This window comes from Lycium barbarum, chromosome 2, assembly GCF_019175385.1.
Source record: "Lycium barbarum isolate Lr01 chromosome 2, ASM1917538v2, whole genome shotgun sequence".
Taxonomy (NCBI): domain Eukaryota; kingdom Viridiplantae; phylum Streptophyta; class Magnoliopsida; order Solanales; family Solanaceae; genus Lycium; species Lycium barbarum.
In genome coordinates this window covers 520,252-535,212 of record NC_083338.1, presented here as the reverse complement: position 1 = coordinate 535,212, position 14,961 = coordinate 520,252, and the positions used below count along the sequence as shown (strand labels likewise).

Sequence of the window (14,961 nt, the reverse complement as noted above, 5' to 3'; positions counted from 1 at the left end):
TTTAGGTATGATCAAGAACATAGGTTGTTGAATCTCATTCCATTCTAAACAAATGACAAATCAAATGTTCTGGTTACCAAATTTACAACATCTCTGGCTACTCAAGAGCAAAGTATTTTTTTTCTTTTTTGCTTTTTCATTTGGGATTTTCATGTGAGTGGTAAATTACAAAGTGTTTGTCAAACAATGAGAAATACAATCTTCACACTTGGGTAATAAACCTATATTCAAGCCCGAAAATTATGAACTTCTTGTCACAGGTCCACCAGTGTTCCAACTATTGCTTGGTGCTACTTGATTGTGTATTGGTATATAATCCTGCAAAAAGGACCCCCCCAAAAAAAATGAACAATATTAACAAAACAAATAGAAGTATGCTTTACTTCAATCAGGCTATTGAGATAATAAAGTTCTTTATAGTTGTACTTTCTTGCTATTATAAGTCACAAGACTCATAGCCGGGGCGAAGCTAGAGAAGCAGAAGAGAGTTCATCTGAAGCTCCTTCGCTGGAAAATCACATAGTACGTATAAGGTTAATTTTTTTCATATGTATATATAGAAGATGATGAACCCCTTTAATGAAAATGCTGTCAATGCAAAATACTTCTCTTAACCCCAGTAATAGTTGCAATATTGCTGGTTTTTCTTTTCTTCCTTAACACTTTTGGTTATTTTTATAACACAAAATTCTCGAGGGCCTTGTGGCACACAATTTGAAATTTGGTGGGGATAAGAGGTCAGGCCCTCTATCCTTCTCCAGCTGAATATAGACTTTTGTTCATGATAGGGTTCGAACACGTGACGTGCGTCGTCTAATTCACCCATCAGGCATTGCAATTTTACTGGTTGAGCTAGTTCGAGGACACTTCAAGGGTGTTCTTTTTCCCAGTGATAATTGAGAATTTTCAAGGGCTAGTTGGCACATAGTTTGAAACTCCGTGGATAACGAATCAACCCCTCTATCTTTCTCCACTTGAATACAAGATTTCTATTTGCAACAGAGTTTGAAGTCGGGATGTGCGCCTAACCTACACGTCACACGTTGCACTCTTACTACTGAACCAAGTATTATTAAAGAATTACCTCCATTTTTACCAAAAGCTCTTTGGCTGTTTTAGCTGATATGACAATATTTCTGGCTGAAGGCTTAATAAATCCTTCTTCAACACCTTTGTCAAATAATCCAAGCAAGCAATCATAATATCCATCTATGTTCAATAGTCCAACCTGTTTCAAGAGAAGCATTGTTTCATCATGGATCATAACAGTAAAAATTATTCGTACTTGATGTTTACACTAAATTGATGAATACAAGATAAGTGTTCTTCATTCACTCATAAATCAGTTAACCACGATTGGTTTGATTTATAATAATATGGTTAAATTGTTTGATTTGATATAAACACCGAATATGAATGAGTATTTTTTTCTCGTCGTCGATAAGTAACCAATCATGCTTCTTGGTGGTAAGTATAAATATGCTTTAAAAACAAAGCTGAAAAGGAAGTATCAATCAATCAACTACGTCTTTAAAAACAAAGCAGAAAATTATCTATCTTATTACTAAAGAACTTATGGTGTTAGATTATTTGTTCATCTTTTTTGTCCTTCTTGTTTATATATTATTTTGAAGAGTATTGATTTATTTCTAGTCACACTAACTACATCTATGACATAAAATAAAATATTAGAACAAAGTTCTCAAAATCTTGGATTCACATTTGCTTTAGATTTATTTAAACTATTGATTGAGGCTAATTAGGTGAAACGTGACATAAACGCAGATTTGGTTATGATTCAGATTCTCTTCTTCTTCTTCTAAGTTTAAAAACAAAAAAGATAAATAAATTAAAAGACACATATTACGTATTTGTTATTTTAGTATATGCATGGGATGCAGATATATATTTCCTTTTATGGCGTGCGTAGATTTTTTCTTTTTATTCGAGTTAACTTTATTTGTACTAATTAATATCTATATCACATTATTATCAAAATTATAACTAACTGAAAATAATCTAGAAGGAGATCCCAAAATCATGGTTTCAGATTTGCTTTGAATAATTACATTTTCTTTTGCGTGAGTTAATTAGTTGAAGCATGCCAGGCATGGTTATGATTCTCTTATAGAAAGAAAAAAAAAATCAAAACAAAAAGGTATATTATTTATAGTAGCGTACTCTTAATTTTATAGTATTTAGTATATTTAACTATGTACTCATCTTCCCTCAAAATATTTAATTAAAGTATTAGAAGTTGACTATTTACATGCAGCCTGTCATTTGAATGAATAAATTCATTTTCATGTTGTTTTAAACATCCTTGTTATGCTGACTCGTTTTTATGCAACACATTACATATGCAATTCTAAAGGTTAACCAAATTGAAAATTAGTAATTAAAACGACATAAAAAGGTCATGAAAATAAAGAATTAAACTTCACCATTTTGACTGAAATTTTACAGTAGCCTATACGATTTAAGAAAATTTTAAAAAAAAAAAAAAAAAAAAAAAAGAAGATAAACCATAGCCAAATAAAAAATTTAACTTCACTCGGAAAATATATGAATAAAATTTAAACCATTTATTATGAATCTCTAGTGTGTGTGTGTGTGTAAAATACATATCATACATAATTTTCTTAATTATTGGAAAGAAAATAGTAGACACGAAAGAAACCTCGTTCCCTTTTACACTTTGTTTGGATGGTTGTTATGTATTGTTGCATAACGTATCGTATAGTGTTGTATTGTATTGTACTGTATTATTTTAATTGATATAATGTTTAGATAGATTGTATCGTTTCCCATCGTTACATAATGTGGGACCCACATAATGTTGGACGTCAATAATTTGAAGGATAACCCTATAAGAAAGTAGGATATACAATGTAGAGCTATCATTAAAATGTATGATAAAGGATAAAATAAAATATGATTATTAAATAATAAGTAAAGACAAAATGAGAAAAATAAATAATAATGATATGATAACACCAAATCGGTCGTTAAATAAAATTGGACTTTTCGTAGTTACATAACAATGCATTTAACGATACGATACAATAAAATTAAAGTAACAATCAAAACAAACATTGTATTTCAACTAACAACACAATACAATACAATAGGTAACAACTAACCACCCAAACAAGCTGTTAGTGCCCTACATTTGGTAATTCTCAAAGAAAAGGACATGATCTAAATCTTAAAAGAGCTTTGCGCTATTTAAAAACCAAAAGATACAAATTAATTTTACTTTCAAAATATTTGTGTAACCTGTTTTTCTCATTAACCTTAATTTATACTAATTGAGTTAAGAAAACAATCCAAGAATACAAGTAGAGAAAATTCACTATGTGCTCCCTATAATATTACATCAAGAAGAAGAAAAATATACATAAAGAAAAAATAACAACACTAATGTGTTGTTGTTATTGTTGTTGTTATAGGAGTAACTATTACTGCCACCACTGCTAGGTGAGTTTATGCTTAATCTATTAATTTTATTCTTCTTCAGTTATTTTCCCTCCATTTTAATCCATAGTCCGTAGTGTTTATACATTTATATCCTCTTACCATTTACTTGCTTTGCTAATAACACTGCTTACTATCAAGGATCGATATGGCCGGATTGATAGAATCTCTCCATAGATTCTTAATTAGAGTCTTGAAAATTGATTTTTTTTTTTATTAATTACTCCCTTCGTCCGCTTTTACTTGTTACATTTCGCTTTTCGAGAGTACTCAAACTGCATAAACTTTGAGCAACATTTTAAGATGTATTTTTTTCATCATATTTATATGAGAAGAATTGTAACTTATAATATCTTTCGTATAGTTTCCGAACATCTAATATTGAATTAATCTTATTTAATTTAGCTCCGAAGATTAGTCAAATTGACTCTCGAGAAGTGAAACGTGACAAGTAAAACTGGACGGAGGACTAATAAGCATTTTCTTTTATAGCCATTACATGAAGTCCAATTAATCGGGTCAATAGATTTTTGAATATCGAATGGTTATACCAACAACAACAAAAAAAACTACTAGAAGAAATAACACCACTTGTCTACGGGTTTGAGGAGTAGGGACTAAAGAGAGACCCCTCAAAGGCCATTGCACCACGTTATGTTATTCAACATAAGTACATAACATATGCCAGCAGTTTCTATCCTGTTTTTGTCCCATCAATCAAATGAGAGCTATATATGGACTATTAGTAATCAACTCTTTATTTAACAAATATCTCCCATCTATATATTTATTTATTTTTTCCTTATCTTCTCCCAACGAAGTAAGAAAAAAAACCAGTCGAATCGGAGGACACGGGTTTAGGCCATGAAAGCAGAACAATTCTTGATAGGAAGTGTTTATCCTTATAATAAACTTATGCGGTGAGAAATTCGAATTAGTCGGAATACAATGTAGATAGTAAACACCGAATGAAAAAACAAAGAAAAGTTTGATATTTTAGATTGAAATTTGAAATATGCACACATATATATATGATTATGATATAAAGTCAAAAAAATTTAAAGTAGGAGAAGTAATAATTCTTACTGGTTTTTCATGAATTCCAAGCTGTGACCACGTTATCACCTCAAGCAATTCTTCCATAGTTCCATACCCTCCTTCAATATCATCATCATTTTAACATGAAAAAATTCATATAATAATATACAATTAGAACTTTCTATAAGAATCATCTGTCATCCTCTATAATAACATTTCACTCTAGAAATTGGCTTGTTGAAAGCCCTTCTTGACGAACATTTGGTCGGAAGTCTCATATTTCCGACCTCGATGGAAATGTCCATTGAAACTTCGCTGTTTTTGGTAGTGAGCTATAACAACTAAGTTTTCTTTGAAACTGATTTTTCATGTTATATTTTATATGACAAATTTCAAATATGAATTAAAGTATTATTAATAAAGAAGCCAAGGTTAGGATTTTTTTACCAGGAAGTGCAACAAAAGCATCAGCTCTACGAGCCATCTCAGCTTTCCTTTCATGCATATCTGCAACTACTAATACTTCTCCCACTGCATGGCCTGATATCTGCAAAAACATTATTCGAAATGATATATAACAATTTTATATACATAAAAAGCATATATCCATACATCTCATGTTTCAGAATAAAAAAGAAATCATTAAAAGGAAAATTAAAAGGGAAAGGAATTGGAGGAGAGTGTTTGAGATTTTAATAATCCATTATAATACCTCTACTGAAACAAGAGCTCTTGGGATAATTCTGTTCAATTGAAAAAAGAAAAAAAAAAGAGAAAAGAAAGGATAAAAGTTAATCATACATATATTCAGAAATTTGGTTCAAACTTGTATTAATGCAAACAAAATCCCATATCATTAAAAAAAAAAATACATTGTCTCAACCACAATAAAATCCTCCTTCCAAAGAAGGAAAAGTATTCTCGCCAATATTTACATCAATCTAATGAACACATGACATTTATCTTTTTGCATGTACTATTATCAGTTAATCGTGATATGTCACGTATTTTCACCTCAATTTTATCAGCTACATACCGTAATAAATGATTATAATTTAATGTAAACATCGTGAGGTATCAGTAAGTTTTTTCCTCTCCCTCCAATCATTCCACAAGTTACACAAAACAAAAAGAAAATAGAAGAAACACTAGTAAAAAAACACGAACTCCTGATGGACGTTATGTTTTCATCAGAACGTTTTTAAAAATATGGAATTTCCCACAATCCATATTCCGTCTGAATGGAAATTTGCGTTTTTTAAACACTGAAAAAAAAAAAGAATTTTGTGTGTGTTGAGTTGGTTTTGGGGGAGGGGGTAATTAATTCTTACTAACCCAAGAACATTGCATCCACCATCATGAACAGCTTGAGAAACCAATCCCATAAGTCCAATACTTCCTCCTCCATAAACAAGATCAATCTTCCTCTCCACCTAATTAGAAGAGTTTTTATAATTTATTATTATTATTATAACAACCTTTAAAAATCCAATAATTTTTCACCAAAACAAACAAAAGAGATAACTAATTTGAAACAAGTATGTATAAATGCACATATGAAGAGAAAAACAGTAGGAAAAAAGAAGAGGAAAATACCAATTCTGTTCCAAGATCAAGAGCAGCATCACTGAAAATTTTCCTATATCCTGAATTGCTTCCACAAAATACACAAATTTTCTTGAAGTTACCCATATGAATAATAATATGATGCTTAATTTTTCCTTCAAGCTTCAAAAAGAAACAACTAGAGATTTTATTTGAGTACTTTGATAGAGTTTCACTTTAAGTGGTCAACCACATGATTAGACACATGAATAAGCAAATAAAATAATAAACTAAATAAATATTGAAAAGTTACATAGCATGATTATGATAGGCTTGCATGACATATAGGTAAGCCAAGGTCCATGGCCCAGTTTTGTAATAGGAGTCCTAATTATTTAACCTTTTTATGTCGAAATAGAGCTAACTAGTCATTTTTCAATTTTGTTTTGAAAAATAGCCACTCTTATGAAATTTTTAATTTTATCCTGAAATTTTATTATTAAACTTTGAAACTCTATGACATTGATTATTTTTTAATACAAGGGCTGAAAGTGATTATTTGTGGATTTTTTTTTTTTTTTTGTTTTGGAGAAGTCAAAGAAAATAATTAGTCACTTCTTTCCCTTTCAAACTCAACCATTTGTTTTGTTGGGTGCATGCACCTTCTTAGAATTTGGGATCAAATTCATCTCCTCTATTCTTTTTAGTTCTTTTGAAACTAGTCTTATAGTGTCCTTTAGAACTCTATTGAGGTGGCTATATACTCATTTTAGACTTCTTTGTTTAATTTTCTTCACTTTAATAAATCCAAGTTGAACAAAATGTTTGTCATTTACTTATAAGCAAGTCAATGTACTTTTCTTTAAAAACTGTACTGTAATGTTTAATTGCATATAATTAAAAAAAATCGTGATTATTAAAGCTGTTTAATCTACTCCTGCAAGTAGGAAAGACAACATTGTTTTCAAGCATTATTAATTTAATTAATTATTTTGACCAAAGTAGCTACTTTATAATTTTCTATAGTCTAAGAATAGGTACAATACTTAATTTATTGTTGAGATATAATCGAATAGAGGAGTGGTGAATATTCATTGAGATTTACGTCTTCATCAATATCACCACTAGAATCATAGAGGGATTATTCAGAAATTTATTTGGGATTCGAGAATCCAGTTGATACCAAGTGCTAACAACTATTGAATTAATTACAAGTCATAAAAACAAAAAGAATGGCATCATCCATGACAAATAAATGCAATATACCACTAAAGGTTATGGTGCGCAATAAGTACAGTTCTATCTCTCAACAAAAGTTTCATGTTCAAATTCTGGGAATGAAGTCGCTCTTGTAAGGAGTTTTTTACCTTCAAAGTGTGACTTCTCAAAATTTAATCGGGACTCAAAAGAAGATAGCGGATACAGGGTGGGTAACAAAAAAAAAATGAATTACAATAATCCATGACAAATAAATGCAATATATACAACAAGAGGTTATTGTGTGATAGTAAATACTCCTCTACCTTTAATCAGAGTTGATAAAAAGCGTTTCACCGGTCCTAATAATGAAACTATCTTTAACAGAAAGCATTTGACCCTCCACATCCCCCCCACCCCCCCAAAAAAAAGTGATGTAACTTTTCGGTATGAATACGGATCAGCGGGACTCAAAGCGAGTACTGGATACGGAGAGGGTAACAAAGAAATTGAAGTTTAATTTATACCGCCAATGTTATAGTGAGGTGGTAAAAGCAAATCTAATTTTAACCAGAGGTCTCAAGTTTGAGTGATCACGGGAATGAAACCGTCTTAGATTGAGAATGTTTTACACTCAGAGTGGGGCTTCCCGATGTGAATACAAATTAATTGAGATTTAAAGCGGGTACCGAATACCGGATGATAACAATAAAATGCAACTTATTGTATACTCAACCACTATTAAAAAAATCTCTATTTCCTAACTGATTTTCCCACTGAAAAATGTTTAGTGCCTATTTCTCGCCAAATGTCTGTGGGAAAATCTTAAATAATAGTGTTTTCACACAGAAAAATTAGAAAGTTTTTTCAGCGTTTCAAGAGGAATCTGTTTCGCACCATGCGTTTTCCCAATGAGCTTGTTCGGTGGAAATAAAATGGAAAAAATCATATTTTACCGTACAAATTTCTTACTGAATATGGATGAAAAAAACCTCTATTTACGTCAACAAATGTTTCTTACCTATCAGCTTTGTATCAGTGGTCTTCAGCTTATCATATGCTTTCGATTAAAACCAAGAGATATTTGTTTTTTTGCATAGAATTATTAGATGTACATGTACCAATAACAGCAAATCATGTTTGCTCTTCTCCATACAAAATTTCAAATATACAATTATTATAGAGATATGAAACATTGAGAAAGAAGTTGATTCCTAAGGGCAATATATGACTCAATCTATCTGTCATTGTTTGCTTTTGATTAAGCAAACTAAACTCAATATCTATTTAATTTTATAATACTCCTGTCACTACAAATAATAATTAACATCACATAACTTCTGTCGTTAAACAATAAAAAATTATTGTTAATCTTATTTAACAATAAATTAGCGATGAATTACCAAAAATCTTGTTAGTACAATTATTTAATGATAGTTTAGCAACAAATTTCTTAGTTAATTCTCATGTTTTAGTGATTCTTATGCTTTCGATGAAAGAGTAATACATAATATCATCAATTTCCTGCCTAGATTGAGAAATCCAATAAAAATAATTGTATCTTCATCATTTTTATTTTTTGATAATTTTTATGGCACTAGGGTGGATTTTTATTAATGATACCTCAGAAAGAAAAGTATATAAGGAAGGCAAAACCATTCCCTTTTTCTTTCCTTACTTTTTTTTTTTTTTGGATAGGGTAGACGGAGGGGTGGGCTCTTCAATCTTTTTTGTGATGTTATTTTTATATATGTATGGCTTTGCAAATAGTTTTCCACTCTCCAAATCACAAATTAAAGGATTTAAGCTTTGTTTGACTAGTCCTCACTAATAATTAAGGGCATATAAATTATCCCTTTTGTAATCAGAGACAATCAATGCTCATTATCTACTAATATTATATTACCGACAAGAACTAGCACCCTACAATTCAGAAAACACTTACGCTAGATGTTTACCTTGATAAATCAAACTATTTAATTTCAATAGTTATAAACGAAAATAAGAATGTAATTAATTAGGTGATTTCTTTCCATTTATTTAAGCATTGATGAATAAAATTACTCGATATATATGTTGGTGAAAGTTAACAAATATCTCATGAACTACGCAAGCTAGCCTTGACACGAGGTTGGATAAATATTTTCCTCTGATTTCTTTAGGCAACATAATCCTTATGATTTTCTATGACATACAAACATAACAATGGTGAAGAATCTATGCCCATAATTGTTTTTGATTTTTCATATTGTAAGGTTTTTTTTTAGCATTTTAATATTACAATGCCCACAAAAGTTGATCATGGTAGCAGCCAATGCTTTTCACATTTGTAGCAGCCAATGATTTTCACAATTGTAGCAGCCACAAAAGACACAAATTTGTGGTATAAAATGTGAAACCATCAGCCATGTCTCTCACGTTTTTTGTCCATAAAATGAGACAATGTTTTGGCAGCCACAAAACAACAAATTTGTTAAATGTTCCTCACGTTTTTGTGGTAAAAAAATGTGATCACTATACTTTTTCATCCATTATAAAAGGATGAATTATTATTCACCATAATATACATTCAAATACATAGAAAAAATCATTAACTTGTGAGAGTAGAGAGGAAAATATATATCCTTTGGAGAATTCATAAAAAGTGAGGAAAGTAAAAATAAAAGAGTTTATTAGTTGAAGGAAGGTGTTCTTCTTTGGTGGAGTTTTGGACTCAACATCTTGTCCAGAGTTTGTTGAGTTATACGACGTGTTCGGGCTGTTGTATCCTGGAGGGGACAAGTCAGAAAGACTTACTGCTGGACCGGTAAATTTGCTGCAGTGGGCTTGAATCTCCTTAAAGAGAGCGAGATATCCGCGCCTCAGCCGAAGAAATTTTTATTTCTTCACTTTTATTTTTCAATTGTAATTGTAATTTCATTGCAATATCACCAACACATATGATGTATGTTCTATTGAAGCTTCCATTAATTTGAATTCGCGCCAATTAATTTGGATTCGCACCGTCATAATTCAAAGCTGAAATCTCATACTCCCTCTGTTTCAATTTGTTTGAACTTATTTCCTTTTTAATCCGTGCCAAAATGAATGACCTCTTTCCTAATTTGAAAACAAATTCACTTTATGAATGATTTACAGCCACACAAATTTTCAAGGCTTATTTTGAACCACAAGTTTCAAAAGTCTTTCCTCTTTTTAAAATGTCGTACTCAGTCAAATAGATTCATATAAATTGAAATAGAGAGAGTATTAAACACAGAAGAATTCTATTTATCCCCCATGATCCTTAATAGCCCTCTTTATATCTCACATATCAATGCATTTTGGTAGTTTTTAAATAATTCTTCTATGAAGGATTCAACTGACAAAATCGACGTGTTATATAATTTCCAAGCGTGCAATCAAGGTTATGATGATAAGAAGGGGCCTATCATCCACTTCAACAACCACTAATTAAATCTTATCACATTTTTTTATGAAAAGAAAGAACTTCCATGATTTATTCAGTTAGTTGCAAATATAATCATGTTACTTTTCTTCTTGTTGAGCAATTATTAATAATTATTAATCAAAAAGAAACAAATTGATATCCACAAACCACCACCATCCACCAATGAAATGATGAGATGACTATTTCTTGTTTTTATATATATTTTTTTTCTTTTGGGAAACACGTGGACTGATTTGTTATGTTGCAAAATCATGCATTCTAGAAAGAAAAAAAGTGGTTTGCAAAATTTCTTAAGATTCAAGCTTAGGTTAATGAATTAAGTAATTTGGATTTAATCATGCATTTTAAAGATAGTCTTTCACCTTTAGTAGCAAGAACAAGTAAACCTAATACCAAATTCGTTAACAAAACAAACCTGCTCACAATAAAGTAAATTAAACAATAGTTTTCTTGATCTTTCAAGCGTCATTAAACCTTTATATTTATGGATCTACTAAAATAATAGTTTAATCTATGGAAATTCTTAAAAAGAAGAATGTTTGTAAATTCTTAATTTTGTTAGATGAACATAATTGAAGTTTGATTAGAGGGTAAAAGAAAATAAGGAACTTGTACCAACAACCAAAGATTGCAGTGGAGTGATACGTACTCATCCATCTCAAGTTGGAAGTCTAGGGTTTGAGTCTTAGGAATGTTGTTGTCCTTGATTGGGAGCGTATCATTCTAAATGGGACTTTTTAACGCGAATGATATAACAATAAACTTAACTCACAATATCTGTAACGGATCTTAAAACCTGTCTTTGAAACACTTGAAGCTCTTATTTTTAATTGGCGAGTTCAAAAGCAGGCACCGAACGTCGGACGATGTATCACCTACTATTGAAGGCAATCAAAGCAAATATATGATCGAATGGAGATAAAATTGATCATAAGACTAAACCAAACTCCATTCCTTTTGGTGCTTCCTATCCATTCCGATATTTTTCTACTATAGCTTAAAATCGAGAATGAAAGTTTTTAAAGGAAATTATAATTAAGGGACACCTTATCAATTTTCCTAAACAAACAGCCTCTTGCAGAAATGCAAGGTAAGGCTGCGTACAATAGATCCTTGTGGTTCGGTCCTTCCCCGGATCCCGCACATAGCGGGAGCTTAGTGCACCGGGCTGCCCTTTTTATTATATTTAAAAGTATTAAGAACTAATTATAATCTATGAACAAATTAATTCAAAACCATTAATCCAATACATCTCCATTTAATTAAATTCGCGGGCTAAAGATAATCGTGTACTCTTCTTGATTCTTGAAGGATAAAATTAAACAAACAAAAAGAATATTTTAAAAAAACATGCAATCAATAAAATGGTGACTAATGTGCTTTTTGACCAAACTTATTATTTATAGCGATAATGACTAGATACTCGTGCAGCCACAGCCTTTCATCATTCCAATCTAATAATGCTTTATTGCCATGTATACCACAATTAATTATGACCCTAAGGTGTTCAATCAAACATTTGTTTCACTCAAATCCTTAGCATTAGGTCAATAAAGTCAGTTTAGACCATTCCACCACCAAATATTGTGATGGAATGTTCCTCCTTATCAAACGATTTCAAATTTGAACTCCAAAAATAAAGTTGTCTTCATAGAAAATAATTTAGTTTTGAAATAAAATTTCTGACGCAAATTCGTATTGATGGAGCTCTAAAATGGGTACTAGACAACATATGAGAAACTAAAATAATAATAATAGTATTCTAGAAATGTAGTTCCTACCTACAATTCTTTTCGCTTTCGTTTTAATACAAAATTTTAAGAGATACAATATATATATATATATATATATATATATATATATATATATAGACACACACACTAGTCATGGAAGGTCCGGACTCAAAATATAAAAATATAAGTTTTCATTAAATAAGTATAACCTGCTATTTTTTTTGTCCCAATTTATGTGATACACATTCCTTTTTAGTCTGTACCAAAAAGAATAATACATTTCTATATTTAGAAATAATCTAACTTAAAGCTTCCCCCTTTACTCTTAATGAAATGATCTATAGCCACACAAATATCTATGACTTGTTTTAGGCCACAAGTTTCAAAAGTCCTTTTTTTTTTCTTAAACTCCGTGTCTAATCAAACTATATCACATAAATTGGGACAGAGGGAATATATTTTTCTACCGGATAACTAATTTAATGTATTTGCAGGTTAATGATATCTTATTACTAAGTTTTATAATTATTAAAATTTCTTCATGACACAATTAGATGATAAAGTAGGATAATTACAACTTGCAAAAATCATAAATCAAAAATTATTTTCATATTTTTGTGAATTTGTGAGCGTATGATTTTATTTATATATAAAAATAAATATTTTTTGCTACTTATTAAATTATGCACTCATTATTTTGTGTTAAGGGTTTATGCTAGTTAAATGTGATTTTTAACCTTAGTTTTAGACTAAATAATTTGTAAAATTACACCTGAAAATCATTTTAGTACAAATTTTTTTAAACACTAAAGTATAAATATAATGTAATAGAAATGTCTACGTGTAAGTAAATAAATTTCCAAAATTCTCAAATTCAATAATGCAAGTATAAAGTAAAAGAAATGAGTACATGTAGGAATCTACAACCAACGAACAAATGACAAGATGAAAAAAGAGTTGGAGGATAATAAGCAACAAATGAAAAGGGAAAAATGAGAGGGCGACAAGAAGCCAGAATATCTAGCGAAGAAATTATTATTTTTTTAGGATAATAAATAAGATCAATAGAAGAAAGTGAAAAAAGAAATAAAGCAGGTGTCCGACAGCTTTTAAAAAGCAAAGTTGACGTACATGGATCTAATAGCTCAGTTAGTTGGCTACCTGAACTTTTACCTTGTTGGTGAGGGTTCGAATCCCCACATTGTAATCCGCTCCCGCATTTTTCCTTCCCTAACCCCTATGTAATAAAATAATTAAAAAAAAAAAGTAAATTTGACTTTAAAAAATAAAATTAGGACCTAGAAGTAATTAATTGAAAAGTTTAACATTAATTTGAAAATTTTTGTGAGGACTACAAAAGGCCTTGGTTCTCCCTTATATATAGTAGTAATGTGTGTGTATATATATATATGGTATCTGAAACTCACTGGCCCTTTGAATTTGCGCATTGAAGGGCCATTAAAAGTTTTCCATATTTGTTCTACTTGGCCTTTCTTAAATGAGAGAAAATAATCAGGATACCCTTCAACTATAAGTGAAGGGTAATAAAACATAAATTTGAAGCATTCAAGAGTGATACTAATAGTTTGAAAGGGCCTACTTGAAATGGAGGTCATGCTAATCCACGAAAAATGATACGAGAAACTTTTAAGAACTCATATACAAAACAAGGGCGACTCGTGTAAGTACATAAAGCGGTTGGGGTAAAATAATGAATAAAATCCCTGCCCCGTAATCAAATGTTTCGCTTCGAGTTCTAGAAATGGAGAAAATTCTTGTAAGGAACGTTTCCCCCTTTAATGAATCTTATGCAGCACAAGTCTAGATTAATCGGAACCTCAAAACGGATACTGAACACGAACATAGAGCGAGAAATTTTAAAAAAAAAAATTATATAAACTCAACAGTAAGGCAGATATGCACTTAAGTTGATAACACACTTGGACAACAAAGTTTTTCTTTTTTTACTTTCATAGTTGGGATTTGAGTTAGATGTATCTCCCTATTCAATTCCAACACCACGCCAATGCGTTATTGACAGACGATAATGACCGTCAAAAGAGCAGACTCCTCCATATCTTTATAAATTTGAATAAAATATGCCTTTACAAGCTCATTACTAAAGATTAATGCTTGTGGACTATGCTATGCATATGTGTAATGTGCTTTATTGCAGAACACAAGGATTAGGTAAAATTTAATGAATTCAAGAAACTTTACAGTCATAATTGTACTTTGCAATTCCTATTCAAAATAAACTAAAAAAACAGATACATAGATCCAATTTTCAGCACTAGACTTAGAGCCCGCTTGGATTAGCTTATAAGTTGTCAATAAGCTGTTTTTAATTTTTTTGAGTGTTTAGCTGGCCAGCTTAAAGTCATTTTATGCTTAAAATAAACCCAAAAAATTAATTAGACCAGTTTAATTTAACTTATCTAAAGCAGCTTATAAGCGCTGTTTTTTTTAAGCCCATACAGCGGAGATGAATTTCTACAAGCTGGCAAGTCTATCGGTAGA

The 14,961-nt window shown here is 30.6% G+C and overlaps 1 protein-coding gene across 1 annotated transcript; it reads right to left on the bottom strand.

The window, feature by feature from the left end:
• Positions 1–24: 24 nt before the first annotated feature.
• LOC132625065 (cytokinin riboside 5'-monophosphate phosphoribohydrolase LOG8-like) lies at positions 25–6,362 on the bottom strand. The gene is made up of 7 exons (XM_060339842.1): positions 6,112–6,362; positions 5,851–5,948; positions 5,228–5,258; positions 4,963–5,062; positions 4,564–4,634; positions 1,085–1,228; positions 25–318 (listed from the first exon to the last, which is right to left on the bottom strand). The coding sequence occupies exons 1-7, from the start codon at positions 6,205–6,207 to the stop codon at positions 241–243; spliced, it is 618 nt and encodes a 205-aa protein (XP_060195825.1). The 5' UTR covers positions 6,208–6,362; the 3' UTR covers positions 25–240.
• Positions 6,363–14,961: the final 8,599 nt, after the last annotated feature.

What these genes read in the sequence shown, in the direction of transcription:
- LOC132625065 (XM_060339842.1), bottom strand. Translation starts at nt 6,207, where the DNA reads ATGGGTAACTTCAAGAAAATTTGTGTATTTTGTGGAAGCAATTCAGGA. An exon ending in TTGGAATTCATGAAAAACCA is followed by an intron (nt 1,229 to 4,563) that starts GTAAGAATTATT and finishes CTCTTGAAACAG; the next exon opens with GTTGGACTATTGAACATAGA. An exon ending in AGCTTTTGGTAAAAATGGAG is followed by an intron (nt 319 to 1,084) that starts GTAATTCTTTAA and finishes TCCTTTTTGCAG; the next exon opens with GATTATATACCAATACACAA.